The 14,505-nt window shown below is 38.3% G+C and overlaps 1 protein-coding gene across 1 annotated transcript in view; it reads left to right on the plus strand.

The window, feature by feature from the left end:
* Positions 1–14,505, plus strand: part of Coq5 (ubiquinone biosynthesis protein COQ3, mitochondrial) — a 175,374-nt gene that overhangs the window by 14,074 nt on the left and 146,795 nt on the right. Inside the window, exon 4 of the mRNA XM_071592078.1 lies at positions 8,520–8,608. Within this exon, the coding sequence (XP_071448179.1) occupies positions 8,520–8,608 (89 nt within the window). The remainder of the gene's footprint in view (positions 1–8,519; positions 8,609–14,505) is intronic.

Consider the following 14,505-nt stretch of genomic DNA (forward strand, 5'->3'; position numbering starts at 1 on the left):
GGACATTTTTTCACAATTCTCGGAGCACTTTCGATAAGTGTTCCTTGAACCTTCCCAAGTGTGACTTTTCCTTGGTAAGTTTTGCTCCTTACCTCCTCCGTTGTGACCATTCAGTGTAATTACACTTCCAAAGTGCTAAAGTGATCTCACCTGTCCTGATTTCCTTCCAACCGCACACTTGTCTTTCAATTGTCTTTTCTAATTCGCAAAAATTTTTGTTTAATGTATTATTGTTTTCATTCCAAATTTATGCCCTATTGATACAACTCTTATAATACTCACCTTTAGCTCCTTCATTGTCACTGCCTGGTCGTCATTGGCATTTTCATTTTAACACTTTTCATTCAAATATTTTACATTTTACAATGTTTTCTGTATTCGTTTTTCTGCATATACATTTGCAAGGCTGGTGGCATATAGTGTCACTAAATGCCTCCGCCATAATACTCTATATGCCACAACACCAAATCAGCATTGGCATGCATGTGCAAAAATCCTTTTGGCAGTCTGATTTTTTCAAAGTGGTCTTTAATTTAAAAAATTATTATTTCAATTGGTATGGCTATCTCAGTTAATCTTGCATTCATTCATAATCGGCTGAAATATGGAACTACCGTGTGGGGGCACTGATATCATTTCACACTGATATCCAACCATTTGTCAGGACACACAATACTGCCCATTGGCCCAAAGCAATGGGCTTAAGGTTATTCAATAAACTTCCCCATGAAATCAAATATGAAACAAAAGTACCTGTTTTCAAGAAAAAGCTGTTTAACCTTTTAAAAATAATATGTTCTATTCTGTAAATGAATACCTTGAATTGTCGCTATGCGTCAATTCCGGCTTAAACAATTAATATGTAATTATACTAGTGTATTGGTATGTATATATATATTGTATCTCTTCTAAAATTGTGAAATTTATATCTGACGTGTCCTCTATTTGTGTATGTATGAATATGCAACAAATCTCCGGACAAATAAATGTATTATTATTATTATCATTCAGTGTGTCTCTTTAGGCTCCAAAAATGGGTGGCGAGAATCCTAGGTAAATTCCCGGGGTCATGTAGTTGTAGACCTTAATTAAAAAAATTCAAAATTTGAACTATTCCCTGTGTGTACATTTTCCATGCTATTATTATTGTGCAACCAAACAAAGCCATGTTCGATTATGATAGGCAATGCTTATGTACATAGGTACAACACAAGAGGCTGTAATAACTTGAGGATAACTACTCACAACTCGGCTATGTTTGCTAAGAACCCTTGTCGTGATGGTGTGATATTTGTGAAAACATTAATTAGAAAGCTAAGGAAATTAAAACATTTGTTGTCATTTAAATCTTAACTTTATCAGTTCCTGTGCAAACATCAACTGTGGATGAATTCATGTCTCTCTCTGTTGATGAATAATTTTATTCTTATGTACGCTATCACTGCTCCTGTTTACTGTTTTCTTTTTCATCTGGTACTGTATCATTTGTATTGGAACTTCAATGGCATTTGTATTGTCTTTGTCTGGAATATTTACAATCAATGTGACATATTCCATACATGTCTCAAGCATGTATTTTAGAAGCCATTAAACATTAATCAATCACTCAGTCGTTCAATCAATTGATAGCATTGAATATTAAGTTCTGTAATAATTTAGCACCAACTTGTACATCATGACATTAAACTGTTCTTTTCTGATTTTTCTCACCAGGTGGCAGAGTATATGTGAGAGCTGAAATTGAGTCGTAGTCAACCTCAAGGAAATGACTCAATAGTACCTTGTTTGATCATGAAGATCCTGTGTGCAAGCATCATTAAGGTGTGAGAAGTTACAGAATGCTGATTGAGCATTTCTAAGACCAGCAGCCTGTGCCATTCATCTTCAGCTTGAATGTTTCTGATAGGCATGTGATTAGTTGGAGTCATTGTCATCCAGATGACTGCCAAACCTGGGAAGCCTGGAAATAATGCTCTTAATGTGCCCTCAATACTCTTGGATATGATGCAAATAATAGAATGCATTGAGCCTGGTAAATATCATGGTATCACAAAAGAGAAATGGATGGAAAAGAAGTGGTGAACATGGTTGGGTGAAGAGGGAAGTTTATCGGAAGAAATTGGAAGCAGGCAGAAGAGGTGGATGGGTGCGGGCTACATACATATTGAGAGAGGATGGGATGTTGAGACATTGAGGGTGTGGGAGGAAAAGAATCTGTATTCTGAATGGCATGGCATGTGACGGAAAGCATGTGGAGTTGAGATACAAAATGGCTCATCTCAGTGCATGCCTAGTCTGTTCTTTGTTGGAGTCAAGGTCTATTGCTATGCCAGATCTGGTTCTCTCTCAGTATACCACCCAAGTAAATACTTCATGAGTCTCCCATTGGGTCATATTCTCCGTCTCTGCTGAAATCTGGATAACAGACTAACGGACACCTCTTTCTTCAGGACTATTGAACATTTCAACGAATGAATCAGTTGTTCAAACATCTGTGGAAATGGAGAATATGTCTTGGCAAAGGACCCTAGAAGACCCTATTCAGCTTATTCTAATGCTGTATTTTTGCCTCGCTGGACCCATCAATCAAACCTTCATACTAATGGTGCAATTCAATCATTCAATCTAGAAGCGTGCTGAATGATAGGAACAAATATATGCCTGTGACGATTATGATATATGTGTATTTATAGTTATTCAACCATTGTACGATACATTTAATTTAAAGTGAAATTGTATAGCTAACAGAGAAAAATTTAAACATCCAATATGGTAAAAAGATTACAATTAATTAAGTCTCATACGAAATGTCTAGATTCAGGTTCAATCTGCCTTTTCTGAAATCAGACTTTTATATTAGACTTTTTATTTGTCATTACACACCAATTTTTTAATTATATTTAAAGATGAATATGCAAAATCATAGCTAGGACTCCATGTGAATGGACCATGGAAAGGACGAGTAACAGATAGAAGTGAAGTGTAAAGTACAAGATGTTGGTAACTGAAGACGTAGGTGTGTGAAACTTTTAAGGAAGGGAAAATTGTTGCAAACAATCAAATGTAAGTCAGGAAAAAATATTGGTTGAGCCAGAAAAGATCCAAGAGAGATGGAAGGGATGTATAAAAGATCTGTATGGTAAAGGCATTAGGCCAGCAAGGTAGGCTTTGGAGAGAGAATATGACCTGGATGTAAGAGGACACCTCAGTTGCTAGTACTGGCTAAAGCACTCGGTCGTACATTGAGGGATCCGGGTTCAAATCCTGGTCAAGGCGAATGATTTTTAGACTCTGAAATTTCTGTATTTTGTTGTGCATTTATGGGATAACTCCATTAAAAGTTACTGCCTTGGCATCTCCCGCAGTTTCTTGAAAGATAGCTTAGGTCCAGGCTTACTCAGCGATGAGATAGAAAGGGAATTTAGAGAATTGAAATCAAATATGGCATTGGGGGAAGCCAACATTCCCATGGATCTAATTTAAGGTTTAGGAAAAGGTAGGAGGAAGAGTCGATATGGACTGAGTTTTTGCATTAATGAGGGAGGAATTTCACCAGAAGACTTTGTCAGATCAGGGTTAGTGATACTAGTAGTTTTAGGGAAGGTGTTCGACAGCTTAGGTTACTTGCATCATTAGGGATGAATGGGAAAGGAGGAAGAGTGGAGAGAAACCTGGTGTTGGCATTAGCCTACTCTTAACGAAATGCGATAAGGGGTTTGTAGTTTAATGTCTCATCCAACAGACGGCATACTCACTTGAAGTGTTCTCCGCAAAGCACCACAAGTAGGGATTGGGATACTACTGAAAAATATCTGCCATTTCCAGGATTCAATCCTGGGCCCTCTCGGTGGGAAACCAGGTCAACTTTGGGAGCCTAGCAAGTGTGTGATTAGGTATGCCTTCTTAAGTGCATATCAACTGATGAGCTCAAATGTGTGCTTTTGGAAAATATTTTCAGCTGAGATGATGAAATAAAATTTTCATAATGCAGTTATATCTGAATTTGTTAGTTCTTTTCAGTGTTAAAATGCATTCGTGATAATAAAATTGAAAAAGAAATTAAAGAAAATTTTATGCACTATTTTATTTCTACATGCTACTTAATTTTATGCTTTTGAATGTTTAATTTCTTCTTGTCTGATGCTGTAACTTCTTTATGATATGTGAGTATTGTTTGTCCAAAATATTTATGATGATCAGCCTGAAGGATAATGAGTGCTGAAATGTTGCAAATGATTTTATCTGAAAAATGTTGGAAATATGATGTTGATTTATTGGCTGCTTAAAAATACACTGAAAATATTTTGTGATATATATCGTGGAAACATATACTTAAGTCCTTAATATTATACACTTTTTAATTAGAATTTATCAGTATGACAATTGTTGTATCCAGTAGATATAAGTATTTTTACCATCTCTTTATGCTGATTCTCAGGTTCAACAACATTTTCAATACACTGTAGTTAGCAATAAATGTTAAGATTGAAAAAATTAGTGTAAAATGTGGGATTGAATCAGTTCTGTACGCCTGTTATTGTAATTTGAGTTATTTTCCAGCTACTGAAACAAGGACATGATTATGAAGACAACTCACATGTAGGTAACTGGTAAATATGTGTTAAAATCCATCAATAAAGATTGTGATATTTCATTCTTTTCCGCATCGATGATTAGATCGTTGATTCTTCAATTTAATAAAATTTCTCACTTGTGGATCATATAAGAATGAAACCCACTTGGATAACTTATGAAATATTGTCACTTGTGTAAGGAGTCGCCACCATTTGTTAGGGTGTGGTGCACGTAGAACTGAGAGGTTTAGGATCGGAGGTTGCCCTGCAGGGGAGCCGATTACATTCCTTTCATGGAGTGTGTTTGAGAAAAAGAGAAAGATTGGGGATGGAACGAGAACGAGTAGGTGAGATTTGTGTGTTGACAAGTGGAATTGAGTCAGGGAACTGAGCACTGAAGCATGTTGAAGAGGGAAGGATAAAGCGATGCTTTTTCATGCCTTCAGATTCACATCACTGTAGACTGTGCAGCCAATCAGGATGTGGATAGAAGGTTGAGAGTTGCTCAATGGCCTGTGGAGCCTGTTTCAGCCATGAGCAAGAGCCATCATTCACTTTCTGTCATTTGTTCACCTCCCATCGAAACTTGCTGTGCCCAAGCCATCGTCATATCCTGTTCCCCTCTGCTGCTGACACCAAAGGCATGGAGAGTGTATACTGGTGACACATGATGCTGTGGCAAAACCAGATGTACATGAACACATGTAGCTTAGCATGACAGTTGCTTATCAATACTTGGGTTCCAGGTCATATTGCTGGAATTGACTGACAGCAGAATAGCTTTCTCCGCAATTTCTTGTGTTGACTGGAAAGGAGTGTGTTCCATGGGGTCAACTCATTTGGTTCCATCCTTGATTTTGCTAATTCTTCACCTGATGCTGCATATCTTTTTGCATTGATATACTTTTCTAGCAGTAGTCCACGGACTTGGGGTCGCTTTTGACGGACCCTGGCACTACAAAATATAGTGCTCTTAAGCCTCAGCTCACAAGACAAAAAATCTTTAAACCAATACTTCATACTACCATGACTTTTTCTGTAGCCCTCTGTACTTTTTACCTCCCTCAATTCCATCCAAAATGCTTCTTTCCTTCTCTCTCTGCCACCCTTTCTCAGAATACCTCCTGGTGCCATGTGCAGATCCATTAATCTATTGATATGGTAATTGCCTGAATTATTTAAGTTTGGATTCTTTAGGCTAAGATGTTGATGCTGTTAGTCATCTGCCAATACTTCTGGACAATCCTGAACACAGACACTCCTAACTAAAGTGAACTTCTCTTCACCAAGTTTAGTCAGGAGATTCACCATCTTGTCTCCCTGGTGATGTCATTACATTTGCCAGGAAATACTACTTCAATTGAATTGAAAAAATTCTTCTGTCTGAAGACAGTTTGAATTCTTTTGAGTTATCCAATGACTATCTTCATACTGCAGTCATCTACTTGCAAACATGTTGTTAATTTAAGCTTAAAAAATTTGCACAGTTATTAAAACATTTTCAAATTTCATTGCCAATATAAATACCTGATGATGACTTCGAAAGTCAAAATCTAGGTCGTGCGTAGTAAAATGTATGTGGAAGAACAAAGTATTTTTTTTCTGATGTCAATGTATAATATTCATTCATGATCGTATGTATTCTGAGTCTCAACAATACAAATAGCGTTTTCATCATCATGGAAAGCAAGCTGCATCATCAAAATATTTTACTGATTCATTCAATTTTGTAATAACTAGGTTTTATAATGCTGATGCCTTTTTTATTATACAACTCCTCAGTCATGGCACATCATAAAGCATAATATAATGCATAAATTCTAAGTCAGAATTAATAAAATTAACTGAAAAAAAATTTACTGAACTTAGGAAGGTACTATTGATCAAGTGCTATCACAGTGTGGATGAGTCTTAGAATGATGCCTTGTGATTTGTCAGCTGATTTACATGTAAGGGTGTGTATGTAGTGTTTCCATGCATTTCTGTAAATTTTATACAAGTTTGACTGCTATATTTCATTGAAGTCTCTTTTTGTTTATTGTATTTTCGTTTAGTGTTGTAATTATATTTACTGTATATCTTTATGGCAATTATCTATACCACATACCCGACTGATGGAACAATTTAATATGTAAGTACATGTGGACTGAGCCCACCTTGAGTAATCAAAAACTGGGATAATAAAGAGGAGTTATATGTGATCTTAAATTATACTAAAAGGAAGATATGTAGATGCCTTGTCAATGTATGGCATGATTAAACTAGGTAATAACTTTGAAAGTTATACTTTGGTAAACAAAATATGTATTTCTCTTTTCTTTCATTAGCTAATTATTTGCCTTTTACCAAATTAAAGTTCCTATTTCTGACCTTTGCTTCCTCATTCCGATATTCATCAGGCTTAATCAAACTGGCTTGGTGTAGCCAAAGCAGTTGTAAATTACATTCAATGCAATAGTTACAAATGGGAAAAAAGAAAATCTCTATAATGGGCTCTCAGTAAATCCAGTCGCAGATCATTGAGACACTACCCTATATTGAGGTGTGGGGTTACTTGTATATTGTCCACTTTTTTAAAGTTTGATTTATAGCTTTCAGCCAGGTTTTAAATAAATCTTTTTTTTTAAATAAAGTGTCAAACTGCAGCCATGAGAGTCAGTCCAGTGAAAACCTTGAAAGTGCACTAAAATTTTGAATTGTGCCCCTGTCCTGTTAGTTAACTACAGGTATAGCCATAGTATGAACAATGGCAACGTGGTGCCAGTAAAGATGAAAGCAACAATTGTGCAAATATGGCAGCTTCACTTGTAACATGCACCATAGAGGAATATCCTTTTTTCACTCTTATATTGAGTAGCCAGGGGGTAGAACATACGAATATTCATCAGCAAATGAAAATTAATTTTGATAGTGATCAAATCCCAATCCAGGAGTGAAGTGTGGACTAAGAAGTTTGTTAACAGTTTAACTTCTGTTACAGGCTTCCCTCAGCTAGGTTAGACCCACCATGTTTTGACACCACTTGCCTCAGTAGCAGTTAAAGCCATGGTTTTTCTATTGGCATCCATGAACTTTTGAAGTGCTGGAATGTGAAGTGGACACCCAAAAGCTGCTCTCCTGCTCTTGGGTGGGGCAGAGGGAAATGCATGCCTTCTTCCTGCTTCCACTCAGGATAGCAGTTTGCACATGCCTCCCCTCCCAATAAGAATGCCCTCTCCTTATTATATGAGATAGACTACAGATTTACCTGCAAAGTAGGCTACTGAGTGTCAGACACGTGATTACTGTAGAAATTGATAAATCTCACTCATGCTGTCTAAGGTCTCATTCTAGCCATTTTGTTATTGCCTTTGAAGCAATAAATTTGTGTAGCACTTATAATGATAACTAGTATGATTCTAATAGTAATGCTTGCAAAATTGACACACACTGGTTGATAAGTGCCAAAATGTTAATATGCATAAATTTATGGAAATTATATCTTTTAACGAGTAAACTATCAAACTCAGCTTGCAACAAATCAATTCTCTTCTTGTTCACTTGAATGGCTGGAACTCATTTCTGAATTTAAAAGAGGTTAGGTTGCTCAGTAATTTTCACAAAGATTATAATGATGTAAGTAAGCCAAACATTGTCTGGCAAATTATATCTTCCCCTTGTTTTAATTAAAACTGTATCCTTTGTCGCGATTTATTACTTTTCTGTAACGTCTCTTTTGAATAATAAAGGTTGCAAAATGACTTTTGCTTAGTGCTTGTTGCTACCTTACTCTTTTTTTTATCCAAGGAGTATCAGAGAAAAATAATATATAAGGCATTATATTAGTTGTCGTTCTAAATATATTATTTTAAATAATTATAATTGGATAAATGCTAATGATAACTTAAAGAGTTTTAAGCCTAAGAAGTTTGAATAATTCAATGTTGGCTTGCTGTCATGTTTCAGGTCCTTGAGGAGGCATATCGGGTTCTCCGCCCTGGGGGTAGGTTCATGTGCTTGGAATTCAGCCAAGTTAGCAACGCTCTCCTTCGTAGGTATGTACTCTTTACAAGTATTCATTATTAATCCCACTTCATTGCTTACATTTTATTGCTACTTTTATGTTTAATGGGTTGATTTTGTTGAGATCTTGTGTCCCACTACTTCCGAGTCCATTCTTGTTCAGGGCTGCCATCTGTCTACAGAAACCTAAAAAGTCAGAGGATCTTTGTTTATGGAATATTGGGAAAAGTCTTTAGGGATTTTGGAAAAATCATTGGAAAAAATTCCTCTGGATTATTCACCTTTACCTCTCCAATAATTTGTACTGAAAATTTACTATGCTTTATCTTTGTTTAGGAAGGCTCAGTTAGTGATTTTTCTTCAGATTTCTGCATTTGTCTTGCTAAATCCAAATTAAATCAATTGATTCTAATAAATTAATAGTAAATTGATAATGGTACAATTGTTCTTGACGGACTACTCTACTCTACTATTATAATCATTGTCATAATGACTGTGGCCTTCATCTGACTAGGAGTGGTCAGGGCGGTTAAAAATGAAGATGTTTTGGATTCATACTCTTCTAGATAAAAAAGATGTTTTTTTTTAAGTTAGGAATATTTTTGGACTGTCTTTGAATTTATTCTTGGTTTTGACATTCCTTGGTGTATAAAAATTGCTTAGGCTTGTATCTTCATTGGAATTAATAATTTTAATCAAGAATAAATAAAACTTGCTTCTTCAAAGCTTTGTGGTAATCAGTTGCCATGAAACAAAGTCACTAACAATACAGGTTTAAATGCATTAGCATTACCAAAATCAGGTCTCAGGTTGAAATTGCATTAAAACCTGGGTTTTAAGTGACTCAGTAACTTAGGTTTGTAAAAGTTTCCCATCAATCAATAAATTTTAACCAAGGCCTCATTTCTTATTTCCTGTTGAGTTCCAAACTCTTATCCAGCTCCAATTAATGACTGGTGAATTAGGTGAATGTAACATGGCTCAATACTGTACCTCAATATTGCATTCCTGGGTTACATGGTTGTAGTTTCTAATATCTGAAAATACAGCTCAGTGTTCAAAAATTCTTTTTTAGAAGATTTCTTATTATCCTAGGATAGCTATTATACTAGTCTTCAAATTAGCTTTAGAGCTTCTCTAATCACAGGACCTTGGAGTGGTCTTCGATTACATAAACTGAATAGGTCATTGCAAATGTTATAGAGTATATTATTCTATCTCAATCTACATGGGACTTTGCCATTATTCTATCTCAACCTACATGGGACCTTAATGTTTTTGCGTGATGTTTTGTGTTCTTTGGTATAAAGCTATACTTTCAAGGGCTAGCTTTACCCAGGTTTCAAAGCTAGAATTTTGTCATGAATTTGAACAAAAATGGGAAAAAGCAAAGGAAAATTAAATAAATTATCATTTCAAGTACTTCCTTTTTCAGAATTATAGTTTTTAATTCACATTATTCCAGATATCATTGTTAATTCAAAATGTTTACGATCAAGCGTAATTTGCATTGATGTTGTATTAAAATTGTGACCTTATGAAGAAAGCAAAGTTGGATCCCATAGACAACCGTCTGCCAGAAATGGCAATGTTTTCGGTCCGTGTTCTCCTTTTCATGCGCCGGGTGAGAGTCGAGAGATCTCCGCCAGCAGGACGCCATCGTGGTGGTTTGATTCCGTTGCAATGCCTGCTCATGGAGATGCGAGGCTTGTAGTGGGTGGTTATGTTTAGCGAAATCGGGAGTTATTTCTGGGTCCTGTTGGGAGCATTCCCGAGCGGAGAACCGAGGGCGAGGGGTGGGGAGGCACCACGGGTTCGATCCCCCCCCTCTTGAGGTTTCTCCTGCTCTCTCACCGAACCAGAACGTTGTCTTTGTCGCGGACGGAATTATTACCAATTAAGAAGAAGGCATCGTTTTCACCTGGTAGAGATGCGGCGACTGTACGAAGTCAAATTTTCCTTTGCAGTTCCTTCCGAAGTTATTCCTGAACTCTCAGAGCATCAAAATCGTTTGGTGCAACGCGGCAGGAGTATTCATTGTAAATTGAATCAGTGGTTTCATAATGGCGTAAAAAAACCAAACAGTAATCAACCTGAAGGTCAGTTCGGTAGGTGATGGTAGAGCTCATCAAGGACTAAGCCCTAAACAGCGCGTGAAATTCACACATCAGGATTATAAGGGGGAACAGATCCTTTTCCTGTGCCGGTTATGGTTTCCCAGGAAGGTTTACTATCCGAAAAATTACACAGCTATGCCCGGAAGTTGGACCCAGGCCTTCTTGCCCGTAGTCCAACGCTCTACCCCTGGACTACTGCGACCCACTGACATTTGATGGCAAAAATTCAAAACATTGTTCTACTCGAAAAATATTGCACGCACTCTATCAATTCATTTAAGGCTATCTACCTATCATTTGGTGTATATTTCTATATTGGGAAAAGTTTATTGTTTTTCCGCCCTCCGTAATGTACATTTTTATTTTGAAATATTTGTCTGCACTGTCACTTGATGATTCTGACTCGGCCCATTCTTCGCGAACATTTTGGCTCAATGTACGTAATTTCATCGACAACAATGGGCGAATCACTGAATACGTAATCTCTAAATCTAAAAGCTGTGACTGACCCCGATACTTTTCGGCCATACGGTGTTTTGGTTTTCACGACGATACACCTTTTCACGTGTTCCTATCATTTCTGCCTTCAAATTGTAAGCCAACGGTTTTTGGATTAAAATTTCTCATTTGCACGAGGAACTTTGGTTCACGACTTTTGGCATTCGAGCGCGGGGTGGCAATATCCTCCAACGAAATAAGTGAAGTTTCCGTGGGAAATTGCCCGATGGCTTCATTTGGGAATCTGCCGCGATAGTCGATAAAATTCTAAGTTTTTCCTCTCGCCATCCGCTCACCGTATTTCCTTCGTCCATCTTCCGTCGTGCAACTTTTATTCATTCACTCCCCCCCCCGCCATCTCCTCCTCCTCCTCCCCCCAAAGGCAATGTTCCCGTGGTCTTGCCTACAGTTCGATTTTCTTCTTCTTTCCCTTCCGAAACTCGAACCCCTTCCTATCGACCCAAGGAGAGCACCCCTCCTGCCGCTCGTCCCTTCTTCTTCGGCCCGCAAACGAGCCACCCTTCCCCCCCTCTCCCTTCCCGCGCCGGTGGTTGTTCCGGAGTCCGCGGTGGAGAGAGAGAGAGAAAAGGATTGCGGGGGTTTGGGGCGGAAGGGGGATCGCGGCTGCTGCTGCGGCGGACAACTCCCGCTTTACGTCGTTTGCTGCTTGCTGCTGCTATTAGGGTGGCAGATATGCTCTCGCTATCTGTGTACCCAAATACGTACCTGCCGCCTATTCCAAATGTGGCCTAACTAATGCCTCGTGACACCTCTCTCTTGCAATGTCATTACATGTTCCTACAACCCGTCTAATGAAACCTAACTTCTTTAAGTCTTTAAGACCCGTTTATTCTTCTGGTGTATGTGCGTATCCACTTAAAGTTTTAATGTCAGTGCAACACCCTGAAATTATTTGATCTGCTGTTGCTGAATTAGATCGCATAAACAATTATAATGTACGTCATCTTAGTCTTTTATTTCATTTAAAACTCGAGAGCAGCACATTTTGGGTGTGCCGAACAAATTTATTTCTTCCGGACCGGATATTCCCTTAGCGCAAAAGTTGCCAATTTATGTCAATATCATTGACGCCAATTACTTTCGAAATCTGTGAATGTTTAACCTTGTTGATGTTACCCGCTATCTATCCTCTGGAGTTTGAACGTTTTGGGAAATTGGGATTGGAATACCCTAAACTCTCGTATGGAAGGTGAATTATTTCAAGTGCGAGGGTATTCACTGCACGTGCGATAACCTTATTTTCTCTTCTAAAACACAGGAATCTATGATTGATACAATTTATTTTGTCGTCTTTCTGACGTCAGAGAGTTAGTTACCTGCGGAGGAACATTTTCAATGTAGGCCATCCGCAAATCGATCCCTCGCTGACTACCACGATAAGGACAATGCAAGTATTTGTTATTTTTCGTCATTAAACTTAAAAAAAAACATGACCCAAAATACATGACATTCTAAAGGGTTCATCCATCTTTCCGCGACTCAGCTCCGTGATTCATTCCATGTACTAGACGCCAGATTTAGGAAATTAATGAAATATTTTCCGGTTAGTTTTGGAGTGGTCCGGCCAATTAATTTGTATTTCGTGCAGATTTCCACCTTAGGATTCCTTTATATACCCCATAGATGATGCCTAGTTCTTATCCAGTTTACTCCAACTGCCCATAATTAATTACAGGAGTTGTCTGCTAATTGAGTTCCACCCGTCTTTAAGGCGATCATCATACCTCGAATCTTTAAGGTACGCCATTTTCGATTTTTGTATACATCATATTGTGCTTTCAAATCAAATTTTGGTGTAGTGGCTATGTTCAACACATACAGGATTGTAACCCACCGTCTCTACTACCATCTGCCGCGAATGTGCCCAGACACCACTGGATGAGTCCTTCCGCAGCCCTTGTATGCCCAAGTGAATAGTGGAGATTTAAACGCTTTCTCATCCCCCTGCCACATCCCCCCACCGGCAATTCCTGCTGTAGTAAGATATGGCCCGTTGATAAGTATGTTCATCATCCCAGGCAATTCAATTACGACACAATCATCAGTGTTCACGTTCACTAGAGGTACCTCCCTTTTTTTTCCTCTTCGACCCTCTCGTTCTTGCTAGTCTTAATTATTGGCCCATCGGCCCAAGCACATAGATAGTACATTTCTCTTCCATCCCTAGGCATGGCTAGAAGAATATTTTCTGTATTGGACGTATTCATTCCTTTGAATCGCCCCTTGAATATCTTGGTTCAAGTCAGATCTTGAGATCCCAGTGTCCCTATCGGCCTCATTAGGCGTTTGGAACCGTCTCTGCTTAAATTTTTAACTAAATCGTCGCCTAACTCTCGCGACGAACAATGCCAGCGAATTAAATTGCTCTGAAATATCTCTCCCTGAGGTGCAGAGGCATGGGATCCGATTTGCAGTTGCTGTCCCCCTTGAATGCGTGCATTAGTTTCACTGTTCCGGTTTTCATTTCTCAAAACGACAACCTAATACAAGATTGAAAAAAACATACATTTCTCAACGACAGTCGTTCAATGAATCTTAAGAAAAAAAATGGAAAAATTAACTTGGATAAATTTTTTTAATTTTCAACATACTTTTGCAACATCTCCTTTCAGTTCGATTCACTTTTCCCAGCGTCTCTCCAACTTTTTTAAGCCGTTCAAAATGTAGGATTTCGGGAGGTCCTCAAAATATTCATATGTGTGTGCGATGACCTCCTCGTATGACGTGAATCGTTTACCGCCGAGCCATTTTCTCAAGTTCGGAAATAAAAACAAGTCACCGGGGGGGGGGGGGGTGGCAAATCTGGTGCATACGGTGAATGTTTTAGTGAGTCGAACTTTATTTCCATAATTTTCGCCATCGAAACTGCGCAGGTGTGCGCCGGTGCATTGTCCCAATAGAAGAGAATTTATTTTGCCTGAAGAGGTCCTTTATTCTCGATTATTTCGCTCAATCGGTGCAATAAGGATGCATAATACTCTCTCCGTTTATCGTTTGTATTTTTTACAAGTAAAATATGGAGATGATTCTACGTGCATTCCAAAAAACCGTGGCCATCACCATGTTGGCCGATTTCACCGTCTTCGCCTTCTCCGGAGCCGGATCGCTATTAGAGAACCACAAATCACTGTTTCGACTGTTCATTTGTCTCTGTAGTGAAGTACGTAGTGTATTCATGTTTTGTCCACAGTTATGTATCGACGCAGAAACTCGTCAGGATTGCGACGGAAAAGTCTCCGGGTCGACCACTCGATTGCGTTTATTCTCCACTGAGAGCAAACGCGGCACCCATC

Source organism: Hetaerina americana, unplaced genomic scaffold (assembly GCF_022747635.1).
Source record: "Hetaerina americana unplaced genomic scaffold, ioHetAmer1.1.p SCAF_5, whole genome shotgun sequence".
Lineage (NCBI taxonomy): Eukaryota > Metazoa > Arthropoda > Insecta > Odonata > Calopterygidae > Hetaerina > Hetaerina americana.